General features: G+C 39.4%; 1 protein-coding gene across 5 annotated transcripts in view; it reads left to right on the plus strand.

Annotated features, from left to right (window-relative positions):
• Positions 1–12,864, plus strand: part of ARHGAP10 (Rho GTPase activating protein 10) — a 321,446-nt gene that overhangs the window by 160,691 nt on the left and 147,891 nt on the right. For all 5 annotated transcript variants that reach the window (XM_060655658.3, XM_060655661.3, XM_060655662.3 and 2 more), the window contains 3 exons: positions 5,066–5,147; positions 7,128–7,173; positions 9,988–10,053. In XM_060655658.3, coding sequence (XP_060511641.2) covers positions 5,066–5,147; positions 7,128–7,173; positions 9,988–10,053 — 194 coding nt within the window. The remainder of the gene's footprint in view (positions 1–5,065; positions 5,148–7,127; positions 7,174–9,987; positions 10,054–12,864) is intronic.

Raw genomic sequence — 12,864 nt, forward strand, 5'->3', positions numbered from 1 at the left:
ATCATTCAACACTTTTTTCCTGTGTTTCAAGTTACCACCAGAACCAGTCATTCTTTCTCTTATCTGTGTCTCTGTTTGCCACTGTATGTGAATATCCCACCATGTCCATGTGGTAAATATTCTTTCTCCTCACATATCAACGGAGAACCTTAGGGGAAAATAAAAAGGAACTCGAAAGTGCAGGAATTTCATCTGGTTCAGTTTCTAATTTTGTGGGTGTAAGTATATTAAGTCCTGATTTGCTTCAATTGTTTTTGGCTTTCATGGATTCCCTTTAGTAGTTATTGATGAAACATTGTAATTGACTTGTTCTTTACTCTTGATTCTTGGAGTGGCAGCTTTCTTACTCAGTATTTGTCGCCCATAATGCGTAGAAGCAACCTCCTGCCTGTTTCCGAGTTCATGCATTTTTTCCAATTCATTTGTGCCCTTCGATCTCATCCTCTTAGTTTGTTAACAAGTCTCTGCAGCCAGCTCTTGCCTGTCTTCAGTCCATTTCCATCCAGCATCCAATGTTCACCTGCACCTTTGATCATGTTATTTCCCTACTAAAAACCTGTGACATGTAGGATAAATCAGATCTTTCACATATCTGTGAAAGGAGCCAAGGAGCCCTTTGTGGCTGGATCCCTTGGCTGCCTCTGCAGGGAGGATGGCTGATGAGGCTGATCTAGCTCCCCCAAAGTGTGTTCTTTCCTTCCTCTGTGCCTTTTCGGCTTAGGGAATACCTCTAGCCCTGGTGCTCTGACAAGGCTCATGTATCCTTAAGGCCTTAGGTTAAATGTTCCTTTCCTAGGGAAGCCTGACTTCCAGGGCTAGGTCAGACCTTCCTCTTTCTTAGTCCCCATAGTAAGAATGTGACATTTCCTCCCGAGACTGGCAGCCGAATTAGCCCACAGACAAGTCTTGACAACAGTTTAACATATTTGAGGTTGAATGCCTTTGTATTTGGGCATGCACCTTCTGATGTCTTTATTGTCACCTCTTTCTCCAGGGTAGCTGGCTTTTTGCAGGGCTCTGTACAATTCTATTTTTTGCAGGGCTCTGTACAATTCTAATTAATAGATTATTTGTAATTTTTTTTTTTTTTTTTTTACCTTCTGCTTTCTCTGATAGACAGTAAGCCCTTTGTGGGTGGTATGCCCAGCCCGGTGCCTTGCATATGGTAGGGTATTCAATAAATGTTTGTAAACTCCATGTTTGTCTTCCTGGGATAGAAGTTACCATGTTTTGCCTTGGGTCCCATTTTCTCTGCTAATTTTGCCATTCCAGGACTAGAAAAGCTGTCAGCTTTGTATTATGTATTCGCTACCACATCTTATTTTATGTTTTATACTTTTGTTCATTTAAGTACATAACTAAATGTTTGAATAAATATAATTTTTAGAGAGGTAACTAGATATTTTTTCTTCTTGACAAGAATGGAGCATTCTTGCAGACGTGAGACCCCCATATGTAAATATTGTTTTATCACTTAAAGAATGTAAAGAAAAACATTTGTGCCATCTGAAGTTTTCCCTCACAATTTTAATTAACTCCCTTGAGCCCAGTGTGGGTTACTAAGAATAAGGGCCAAAATCTTCACGTCCCAGTCAAGGAACTTCTTAAAACAGACTGGTTGTCTGGGCATCTTGCCTTGATGCTTGATCCAAAAAGATGCTGTGTGTAGCAGAACGGGAGGAGGTGGGACCTCGGGTCTGTACTGTGCAGTGCCGAGGTGATAGAAAAGTGAGGCCAGTATAAGAAAGTGTGGGGTTGGGGTGCCTGGGTGGCTCAGTCAGTTGAGCATCCGACTTCAGCTCAGGTCATAATCTCCCGGTTCATTAGTTCAAGACCTGCATTAGCGTCTGTGCTGACAGCTCAGAGCCTGGAGCCTGCTTCAGATTCTGTGTCTCCCTCTCTCTCTGCCCCTAACCCACTTGGGTTCTGTCTCTGTCTCTCTCAAAAATAAATAAACATTAAAAAAAAAAAAGTGTGGGGTAGACAATAAAGAGCCATTTTGCTATTTAGGGGTGCGAGTGGGGGATTATTGGTGATTTTTTTTTTTTCCTTTAAATTTCAGTCTGGAGAACATGGTTGTCATCAAGAGCCTATCAATTGTAGCTATAATTACTTTGTAGTGAACCTTAAGCAAACAATCATGTGGGGAGAAAGCGTAATACCTTTGGGAATGAGTGTTGGGAGCCCCGCTTGTTCACATTTGTGTCTGTGCTTTTGGAAGACTTTTGACTTTACAGTAATTTATAAAAATTGTAATGATTATTGAATTATAGTTGATTATTACTGTTTGCTTTATTTGAAAAAGATAATCCATTAGTTAAAAGTGAGGGGAGATACTGTCACGGGAGTGATAACTTTAAAAAGTGTATTCAGGGGGCACCTGGGTGGCTCAGACAGGTAAATATCCGGCTCTTAATTCCAGTTAAGATCATGATCTCACGATTCGTGAGTTTGAGCCCTCCGTTGGGCGCAATGCTGACAGTGCTGAGCCTGCTTGGGATTCTCTCTCCCTCTCTCTCTGCCCCTCCCCTGCTCACTCTCTCTCTCTCAAAAATAGACTTAAAAAAAGTATATTCAGTATCAAAGGGGAATTAAATATTGCAAGTATTAATTATTATACTTTTCGTTTCAACCATCCACTTTCATTTCCAATTTTCTGTGTTTTGCCTTTAAATTCTTTGCCAGAAAAATTCATTTCTAATACTAATTTCTAATATTTGAATCAAATATTCCACATTTGTTTCATGTGAGAAACCACTCACAGGTTAAGAGGTATTATTAATGACTTTTTTACCTAGTATTCCTTCCCAGTATAAAGAGTTTTCTGGCTCAATCCCTGAGTGTCTGAATAAACTGAACTGAGAAAGATTATGTGGCCCAGAGGACCAACACAGGGCTCAAGAAAATAAGAAGGAAACACCAAACCGTTAGTAGTCTGCTGTCTTGGAAGTAGAATTGGGATGGGGTGAAAAATGATTTTCTGGTTTTACTCTGTCCATGCTTGGGTAACAATAAGCCTGTATCTATTTTATTAAATTGTCATCATCGCTAGCACCACACACCCATTAGGATGGCTACTTTTGAAAAAAAAGAGATAACAGGTGTTGGTGAGGATGGAGAAATTGGAAGCCTTTGATATGCCCCGATTCGAGAGACCCCCCGAAAACAAACCACCAGAGTCCAGAGTCAAAGCCAAGCGGCAAGGGTCGTTTATTGCAGGTTCGAACCTGGTCCTCCACGCACTCGTTGCCGGTGACGCTAAGCGAGGATCTTACAGCTTCTTTTATAGACAGGCACAAACAAGTTAGGGATTTTTTTGCGGTTACAGAGCTGTTATTGGTTGACATTTAAATTTGAACACTCAGCAGAACTTGATTGGTTCCCGCCTTTTTTTCAAACCACTCAGTAGAACTTGATTGGTTCCCGCCTGTAGGTCAGGCCACAACCGGGCACGCCCTGGCTGGTTCCGGAGAACGGCAAGGGAGGGGAGGGATCTTTTCTTTGCAGTTGTGAGTACACCTGGTAATTTTTCTCTTAGTCTCTCAGCCTTGTGCACTCTTGGTGAGAATGCACAACAGTGTAGCCACTGTGGAAAAGATGTGGCAATTCCTCCAAAAATTAAAAATAGAATTACCATTGGCCCCTTGTGAGGCAGAACTGTTTCTCCTTTCTGTACTACAGATGTGTGGGCTTTTCCACACCCATCAGTTCTCCAGTTCTCTGCAGACCCTGATTGAACTGAATTTTGACACTAAAGTTAGTGAAGACCCTTCAGGTTCAGGGTTCAGGCAGCCATAAGACTGCCCCCCGCCACTTCAGATGCCAGCCACAAGTCCAGATTGTCACTTTTGCTTTGGGCTGTAAATTGGGGGTTCCCCTGGTTCTCTCCTTGGGTTTGGTAATTTGCTAGAACAGCTCATAGAACTCAGGAAGACAGTTTACTTTTGCCAATTTATTACAAAGGATATTTTAATGGAAATAAATGAACAGCCATATGAAGAGAGATATAGGGGAAGGGGCTTGAAGTGTCCGCGTCCTCTCTGGACATGCTACCCTTCAGGCACCTTCATGTTTATACCAACCTGGAAGTTCTCTCATACCCAGGGCATTTTATGAAGACTTTATTGCATAGGAAATAATTGACTGAATAATTGGCCATTGCTGATTGAACTCAATCTCCAGCCCCTTCCCCCTCCTGGAACGGGTGGGGGTGGGGCTGGAAGTTCCAGTCCCCTAGTCACATGGTTCTCTTGGTAACCAGCTCCATCCCAAGACTGTCCTAGAGCTTGCAGCCCTGTTATCTCATTAGAATATAAACTGACATTTATTTTGGAGATACCAAGGGTATTAGGAGCTTTGTGCCAGGAAGCAGGGTCAGAGACCAAATACATTATTTCTTACTATGTCATATCCAGTAATTCCACTTCTGGGTATATACCTAAAACAACTGAAAGCCAGCTCTTGAGATATTTGTACACCTATGTTAATAATGGCATTGTTTAGAATAGAAAAAAGTAGAAGCAACCCAGGTGTCCATTGACGAATGGATAAGCAACATGTAGCGTATACACACAGTGGAATATTATTCACCCTTTGGAAGGAAATTCTCATCCATGCTACAACATGGATGAAAATGGAGGATACCATGATAAGTGAAATAAGCAAGTTACAAAAAGAACAATACTATATGATTCCACTTATAAGAGTTACCTAGGAGTAATCAAATTCATCGAGACAGGAAGTAGAGGGAGATTGTCAGGGGCTGAGCAAAAAGGGAACAGGGAGTGGTTTAATGGGTACAGAATTTTAGTTTTACAAGACGAAGAGTTCTGGAGATGGGTTGCCCAATAATGTGAATGTACTTAACATGGCGAACTGTGCAGTTAAAGTTAAGATGATAAATCTTATGTTACGTGTCTTTTATCACAATTAAAAAAACCCCAACTTAATCACCAGAACAAAACATTAGGAAGCGGTAAAGCAGGCTTTGTTGTTGTTTGTTTGTTTGTGTTTGTTTGTTTTACCAGCCCGAGGGCTAACCTGATCCATTACTGGTGTCTTTCAGGCCTGGCGTTTCCTTGACTATGCAGGCATTTTCAGAAGAGGAAAGGAAGCAGTGGTTGGAAGCTCTGGGTGGAAAAGAAGCTGTAAGAATAATCAATGGTTGTTTTATGTCAAATCCTTTAGAGTTGACTTGTATTCATTTTTATGTTGTTTTTGTTTCATAGTATTTGAAAAAAGTTTCCTGCTGAAACTGGTATTTGAATTCATCTTGGGAGCATTCAGTATTCTAGTAATTTGGCTTGAGGTAGCAGCAACACATATAAGACAGGTGTATCATTAGTTTTTATTTTTGATTTTTCTTGACTCTGCCTCTCAGATTTGCTTTGCTTGAGGAAGTCATCTAAATTCTCAATTTTTTCTTTCCTGCCTGACAGTTCTTTGGGTGATGAACACAATAAATGCTTGCAATTCATTTTGATCTCAGTGGAGATGGAACAGTAAATATGAGGCAGTGAGGGCAATATTATAAGTGACTGCTGTAGTCATTTTGCTTGATTTAACAATTTGTGGTTTAGACTAATGGTTTATGGTATGCAATATCAGGTAGCCTTAGTGAATGGGCCTCTGTACGATTGGTTTGAGGATTAAATTAAAGGTAGTGGTATAGATCCAGAGGCACACACACTCAGCCTGTTTGCTGCTTTGAGTACTGCTTTCATTTCAGTGGCCTGGTGGCCTTTGGGAATTGAGAATTTGGCAGATCATGTATTGAATTGGGGAGTTAGTAAGGATAATTATAGAAAACACCATAGAACCCACTAAAATAAACTCTCCTGAAAATATTACGACTCTAAGTAAACTGCCAGTGCAGGTACCAGGTGGGCTTAACTGGAAAGCATTTGTCATTTTAGCAGGGTTTAAAAGGAAGGAGAGTGGCTTGCAAAGGGAAGGAGGGATCATGTACAGTAAAAGGAGAGGTGTCAGAATTGAGTTGTGAAACTGGCAGAAGATAATGTTATCTTACGGTAGCAGAGAACACACTGGTGGAATATAGGGGCCAGGGAGCTGGGCCCTGGTGTGGGTGGCAGTCTTGATTCAGTGTTGGAAAAATGCACACCCAAAGTATACATGTTAAAAATAGATGCTATAGAAGAGAATGTATCACGCTTGGGGGGGGGGGGGGAGTGGTAATCAGATTTGTGTATTATTTTATTATATTTGACCTACATTTGGCCTTCCTCCTTTTATTTCTGTCTAGTCTTAATTTGTCCTTGAAAATTTTAGCTGGGAATCCAGAGTATTTACAGCATTAATGGTTACTGAGAATCCAAAATACATTATACTAATCCTCTCTAGTAAAGGCAATGCAGCAACTAGGACTTCTCTCCCCGGACATTCAAGTGCTTTGGAAAGTGAGTTTGCCCAGGGAAAAGATCACATGACTCAGTCTTTGAGAAATAAGTCTGTTGTCAAAGGCAGTGTAACCTTGAAGACCTAACCTCTCCTTTAGCACAAAGAGGCAAGTAATTAATTTGAGATGCACAGACGAAGGCAAGTCTGCAGAAAGAAAACATTTAGCTATGTATTTATGCGAGGACACCTAAAGTAGCATTTTTTTTTTCCAGGTGCTATATATATGACTTGCAAATAATGGGTCAGTGCTGAAGTTCTTAGAGGCAGCCCAGAATTATCACCTAGCTCTTTCAGATGTAGTTATTTAAATTATGACCAGGAGTCCTCTCATTGTTAAGTAAATACCAGATCTTGGAAATAGTGGTGAGAAAATGAGCTTCATCTTATTGCAGCAGTTTCTTTGTCATTCTGTAACTGTAAGGCTGAGCATTTCAAATTTACATAAACTTCCAGTAAGTTGCTCAAGAATCCTAGCTCCTTCATCTTATTTCTTGTTACCATGGCATACCTCTCTGCAAGAGACAAAGTAGACTTAGAGGTGCCCCTGATTGTTATTTATCTTAGCATTTGAGCACATATTAGTATATAATTAGCCAATATCGATCTTTTTTTGTTTTTTTTGTTTTTTTTGCATGGTCATAGGCATGCCTACTTGAAACCTTTATATTGATATGTTAAAAATATTGTTTTCCCTTTTTCTCTTTTACTAGCTGTTACATAGTTTTAATAGAGCCATCATCCCAAGACCAGAAGGAAGTAAGTGCTGATTCATAAAAAGGACTGTTTGTTGCCTTTCTTCATGAGTTAGTTTTCATTCCTGATGTCAGATTGTTGCCGTGTGCTCTGTATCCTCTCTAAGCTAGATCTCTAAATGTATATATGTATTCTGTTTTACCTACTGCAACCAACCCAGATTTTCCTGGACTGCTGTAATCCTCATTGATTTTTTTCTATCTCTGAGTTTTTTTTTTTTTTTTTTTTAAGTCTTTCTCTATAATTACTTTCTCTACAAAGCCCAAAATGTTTCCTCCACAATTCTCATTGATATTTATTCTTATAGCCATAAACACCTAAGACTTCCAGGTGTACATCATTCAGCTTCCTAAGTTGTAAGTTCCTATGGGTAGGAACTGTTTATCAGGTCCCCTGTTTGCAACCCCCTTACCCCCACCCTTGATATTTTTTATCCTTAAACTCTCTGAGTATGGATTATAGAAGTAATAAATTATTGCACCTTAGAAAATAACAATTGGGGCATCTGGGTGGCTCAGTTATTTAAGTGTCTGACTCATGATTTAGGCTCAGGTTGTGATCTTGTGGTTTGTGAGATCCAGCCCTGTGCCAGGCTCTGCACTGAGCCTGGAGCCTGGTTGGGATTCTCTTTCTTCTCTCTCTGCCCCTCCCCTGCTTGCATGTGTTCTCTCTCTCTCTCTCTCTCTCTCTCTCAATCTCTCCAATAAACAACAAAGAAAATAACAGTCACACATATTCAGTTATTTTAGGGCAGTCATCTTCCATGTATTGTATGTACTCCAGGAATGTGGGAGCACTGCCTAGTTCTGTAGTCTTTATTTTTTCGGAGATAAAAATGTGATCAGAGTTGCTGGTTTCTTCATTAATTTACTTTTGATATCTTTGGTTAAATTAAGGTTACATTAATCAAATGTATACAGTTTGGAAAGTTTATGTTCTTTAACACATGATTTCCAAATTATCATGATGTGTATATATCACTTGAGCCAGTGCTTGAGTAAAAGACCTCTCTAGCCCACCTGGTATTGGAAATTGCCAGTTGTAAAGCTATGTGAAGCGCCTTTTTTTTTTTTTTAATTAAAAAAATTATTTTATTTTATTTTTATTTTAGAGAGCACGGAGGGAGAGGGGCAGAGAGAGAGGAAGAGAGAGACTCTTAAGCGGGCTCCATGTCTAGTGCTGAGCCAAACACAGGGCTTGGTCTCACGACTCTGGGATCATGAAGTGAACCAAAATCAAGGGTCGGATGCTCAACTGTTTGCATTGAGACACCTTCTTAATCCCTACCTGTCCCTCCTACTTCCTTCTCTCTTCCCTTCTGTCTTTCTCCTCTTCCTCTCTCCTCCCCCAACTCCTTTTCTCCTTCTGTCCTTCCTTTCAGTTATTTTTTATAGAGAAATAAAAACCTGCCACTTCTTTCGAAAAATAGTTTTGCTAAACATTTTATAAAATATGAATTATAGATCCTTAAACAGTAAACCATTGCCTGATATTCCTCATTAAAGTTCTCCTCAAACTTAGCATTAAACCTGCACAGTTTATATTTGTGGATTGTTCATGCTGTTCCCCCTGAGAGATAAGTGTCAATATTACTGTTCCTTAGTTCTAAATACAGGCTCAAGCATTCACTTTCCCTGATTTCATTTTTGAAACAAGAATCATCTTTTATTAGGATACTCAAATGTGCCAGCCTAATCACAGGCAAGCACTTATACTGGGAAAAAAAATAGGAAATTTTAAAATCTTTTCTGCTATACGAATCATCTGTTTTAAATTCATTATGAAAATAATAAAGCATTAAACATTAGAGCATGGTATGAAATGTGAAATTCTTTTTCAAGCTCATGGCTTAAATAATACTCCCCCCCCCCCCCCAAAATAATACTTTTAAGAAGTGTTTTAAAAATTTTTTCTGGGGGTGCCTGGGTGGCTCAGTTGTTTGAGCGACCGACTTCGGCTCGGGTCATGATCTCACGGTTTGTGAGTTCAAGCCTGCGTCGTGCTCTGTGCTGACAGAGCCTGGAGCCTGCTTCCGATTCTGTGTCTCCCTCTCTCTCTCTGCCCCTCCCCCACTCATGCTCTGTCTCTGTCTCAGAAAAAAACATTAAAAAAATTTTTTTTTCTTTAAATTTTTCTATAGTTGAAGAAAAAAAAAGGTTTCTTGGGGTGTCTGGGTGGCTCAGTTGGTTAAGTGTCTGACTTCAGCTCAGGTCATAGTCTCGCAGTTCGTGAGTTTGAACCCTGTGTTGGGCTCTGTGCTGATAGTTCAAGAGCCTGGAGCCTGCTTCGGATTCTGTGTCTCTTTGCCCTTCTCCCACTTGCCCTCTGTCTCTCTCTCTCTCTCTCAAGAATAAATAAAAACATTAAAAATAGTAATAATAAAAAAAGAGGTTTGTGTTAATTCTCCCTCCAACTGTCAAGTAATTTACTTCACTCCTCTGTATAACTAAAAAAGAATTCTGAGCTGCTGTTGGAATTTTGGCAAAATGTATCTTACCCATTTTTAGATAGATATCCCTAAAGATTTATAGCACTTTCTTTTCCACTGTTTAAAATAAGTCATATGTATTAGTATAAAAATTATTTCGTATTATGAATTATAAATTTATAAATTATTGGTAATTGGTGTCCTATTCCAATAAGTGCTTTTCTAAATATATGAAATTCTCATTTACATTATAATACATGGGAATACATGGCCTTTAGCTTTCTTTTAATAGTGAAATAAATTTAAATAATTTTTTTTTCTATTTTTGTAAAGAAGAGAAACATCAATAATTCATCGTGCCCTTAATATTTTAACACTATTTCTTTTAGGCGCACAGTTGGATAAGATGGGATTCACAATTCTCAGAAAATGCATCAGTGCAGTTGAAACACGAGGTAACATGATAGAATCATTTTATTCATGAAAAGCTCTAGGTATGTAAAATCTAAGAGTATTTAAAGTGCCTGTTGCATGGTTAAGTGTTGTAGAATGGAAGACGTCAATGCAAAATGTGTATGTACTCTGGGGGTCAGAGATTGAGCTGTCCATTTACTATGACAGCATGGGATTTTCCTTTGTGTTTACATTTATATTTCTCCCCAGCACTGAAGTCAGTGCTGAAATGAGAACTATTTGAAGAATCAGCAGTGTTGGACAGCCAATCTGAATCCTTTTTTGTTCTCCATTAGGGTAGTCTCATCTTCCATTGTCTTGCTGGCCTCTCTCTAAAAAGTCAGCTTCATTGAGGTGTCATTTACATACGGTAAAATTCACTGACTTTAACTGTAGGAATTGGTGAGTTTTGACAAATGTGTACTGTTTTGTAGCTGCCACCATAATCATAGGAGATTCCTGGCTTTCCTCTCCCTGTTCCTTTATGTCCGTTTGCAGTCAGTCTGCCTGCCCTCCCTCCTTGGCCCTTGGCAACCACTGAGCTGCTTTCTATCACTTTAGTTTGTTCCTTTTTTAAAAACCATTTCATATAAAAGGAATCATGCGGTATAGAGTCTTTGGAGTCTGCTTCTTTATGTAGCATAATGCTTTTGAGATTCATCTTGTGGAGTATATACCTAGTTCATTTCTTTTTACTGCTAGGCAGGATTTCATTACGTGGATATACCACAATTTCTTTATTCATTCACCTGTTGATAAATATTTGGGTTGTTTCCATTTTTTTTTTTAAATTTTTTTTAACGTTTATTTATTTTTGAGACAGAGCATGAACAAGGGAGGGTCAGAGAGAGAGGGAGACACAGAATCTGAAACAGGCTCCAGGCTCTGAGCAGTCAGCACAGAGCCCGACGCGGGGCTTGAACTCACGGACCGTGAGATCGTGACCTGAGCTGAAGTCGGACCCTTAACCGACTGAGCCACCCAGGCACCCCGGGTTGTTTCCATTTTAAATTTAAGGAAAGCTAATCCCTCCCCCACTGAAAGTTTTTTCTTTATAATCCCTAAAAAAAAAAACCCCAAAACCCAACAAAACAGGGTCCCTCTGCTTTGCAGCCATTGCAGCAGACTTTGGAGAAATGAAAGATTAAACATTACAAAACAGGCTGTTTCTGGAGATGGAGTTTCTCTTTGTTTAGAGACCGAGTGAAGTATGGATAAATGGATATTTCATTCACTCTCATGTATTGAGTATCCTGGTCCCACTTGGGATGACTTTGTGGATGAAGCATTGTGTTCATGCTTTCTGTCAAAACAGGATTTTTGTCATGGAGCCATGTCAGAAATAAAAGTGTCGGATGACAGAGAAGTACCAGCCCTTTTATGATTAGGGGTTTGCCCATCGATAATAAAATCCCTAGCCATAGAAAGCCTTTTCTCATACACTCTCTTATGGTGGCAGTTTGGTCTGTGACAGATTTTCCTTCATCTGCCCTGAAGTTGAGCTGATAAATTTCTTCATTTTCCTAGTGTTTCACAAATTTCCAAAATTTGGAAAAAATACTGTGATTTTCTTTTTTTTTTTCAACGTTTTGTTTTTTTTTTTTTTTTTTTTTATTTTATTTTTGGGACAGAGAGAGACAGAGCATGAACTGGGGAGGGGCAGAGAGAGAGGGAGACACAGAATCGGAAACAGGCTCCAGGCTCCGAGCCATCAGCCCAGAGCCTGATGCGGGGCTCGAACTCACGGACCGCGAGATCGTGACCTGGCTGAAGTCGGACGCTTAACCGACTGCGCCACCCAGGCGCCCCTGATTTTCATATCTCTCACTTCATCATTCATGTTTCTATTTCTCCTGAGCACCTGAAGTGAAGCGCCTTAATTTTATCACTTGTGTGTTTATTATTTTGATAAATTATGTTCTTTCCCCAAAGGATATGTTTTATACATACTTGCTTCTGCCTGAACAGATTAAAATCTATCTAGAATGCTTTCTGATTGGTATATGTAGTTTTATGGAATGTTCTATACATTGAATGGAATACACACACACACACACACACACACACACACACACACACACACACACACACACACACACACATATATACATACATACACACACACCCGAATCTGCATTGAATGTATTTTTATTGGATGTTTTTTTATTATAAATATATAATTATTGGATGTTTTTAACAGAAGAATGAGTCTACACAATTTAAGTTAGATTTTTATCATTTAAAAATAAACTAAAAGCATATGTTTTTCTTCTTTTTTTTTAATGTTTGTTTTTTGAGAGAGAAAGAGAGAGAGACCGAGCGCGAGTGGGGCGGGGGCATAGAGAGAGGGAGATACAGAATCTGAAACAGGCTCCAGGCTCTGAGCTGTCAGCACAGAGCCCAATGCAGGGCTCAAACTCCCGAACTGGGAGATCATGACCTGAGCCCAAGTTGGACGCTTAACTGACTGAGCCACCCAAGTGCCCCATGTTTTTCTTTTTCAAATCTTTTGTTCTTAAAGGTTTTCCATTCCTGAATGAAGCCTTTTACTTTTAGTGAAATAATAGACTAATAATAGTGTTCAGAGAATCAGTGGTCAGATTATATTATCAAAAATGATGAGAAACATTGTAGAATCTCTGAGGCTTTTATCCTAAATTTGTGAGTTCCTTTAAGGAATATTGCTGTCAATGATTTCCCGCAAATCAGCTAGCATGACTAGTGATTTTCTTATGCTATAGGCATGATTTGCCATACTTATTTTTTCATCAGGATAAAGCTAGTTTATGTCTTGTAACAAGAAACCCACAAGT

Source organism: Panthera onca, chromosome B1 (genome assembly GCF_046562875.1).
Source record: "Panthera onca isolate mPanOnc1 chromosome B1, mPanOnc1 haplotype 2, whole genome shotgun sequence".
Classification (NCBI taxonomy): Eukaryota; Metazoa; Chordata; class Mammalia; order Carnivora; family Felidae; genus Panthera; species Panthera onca.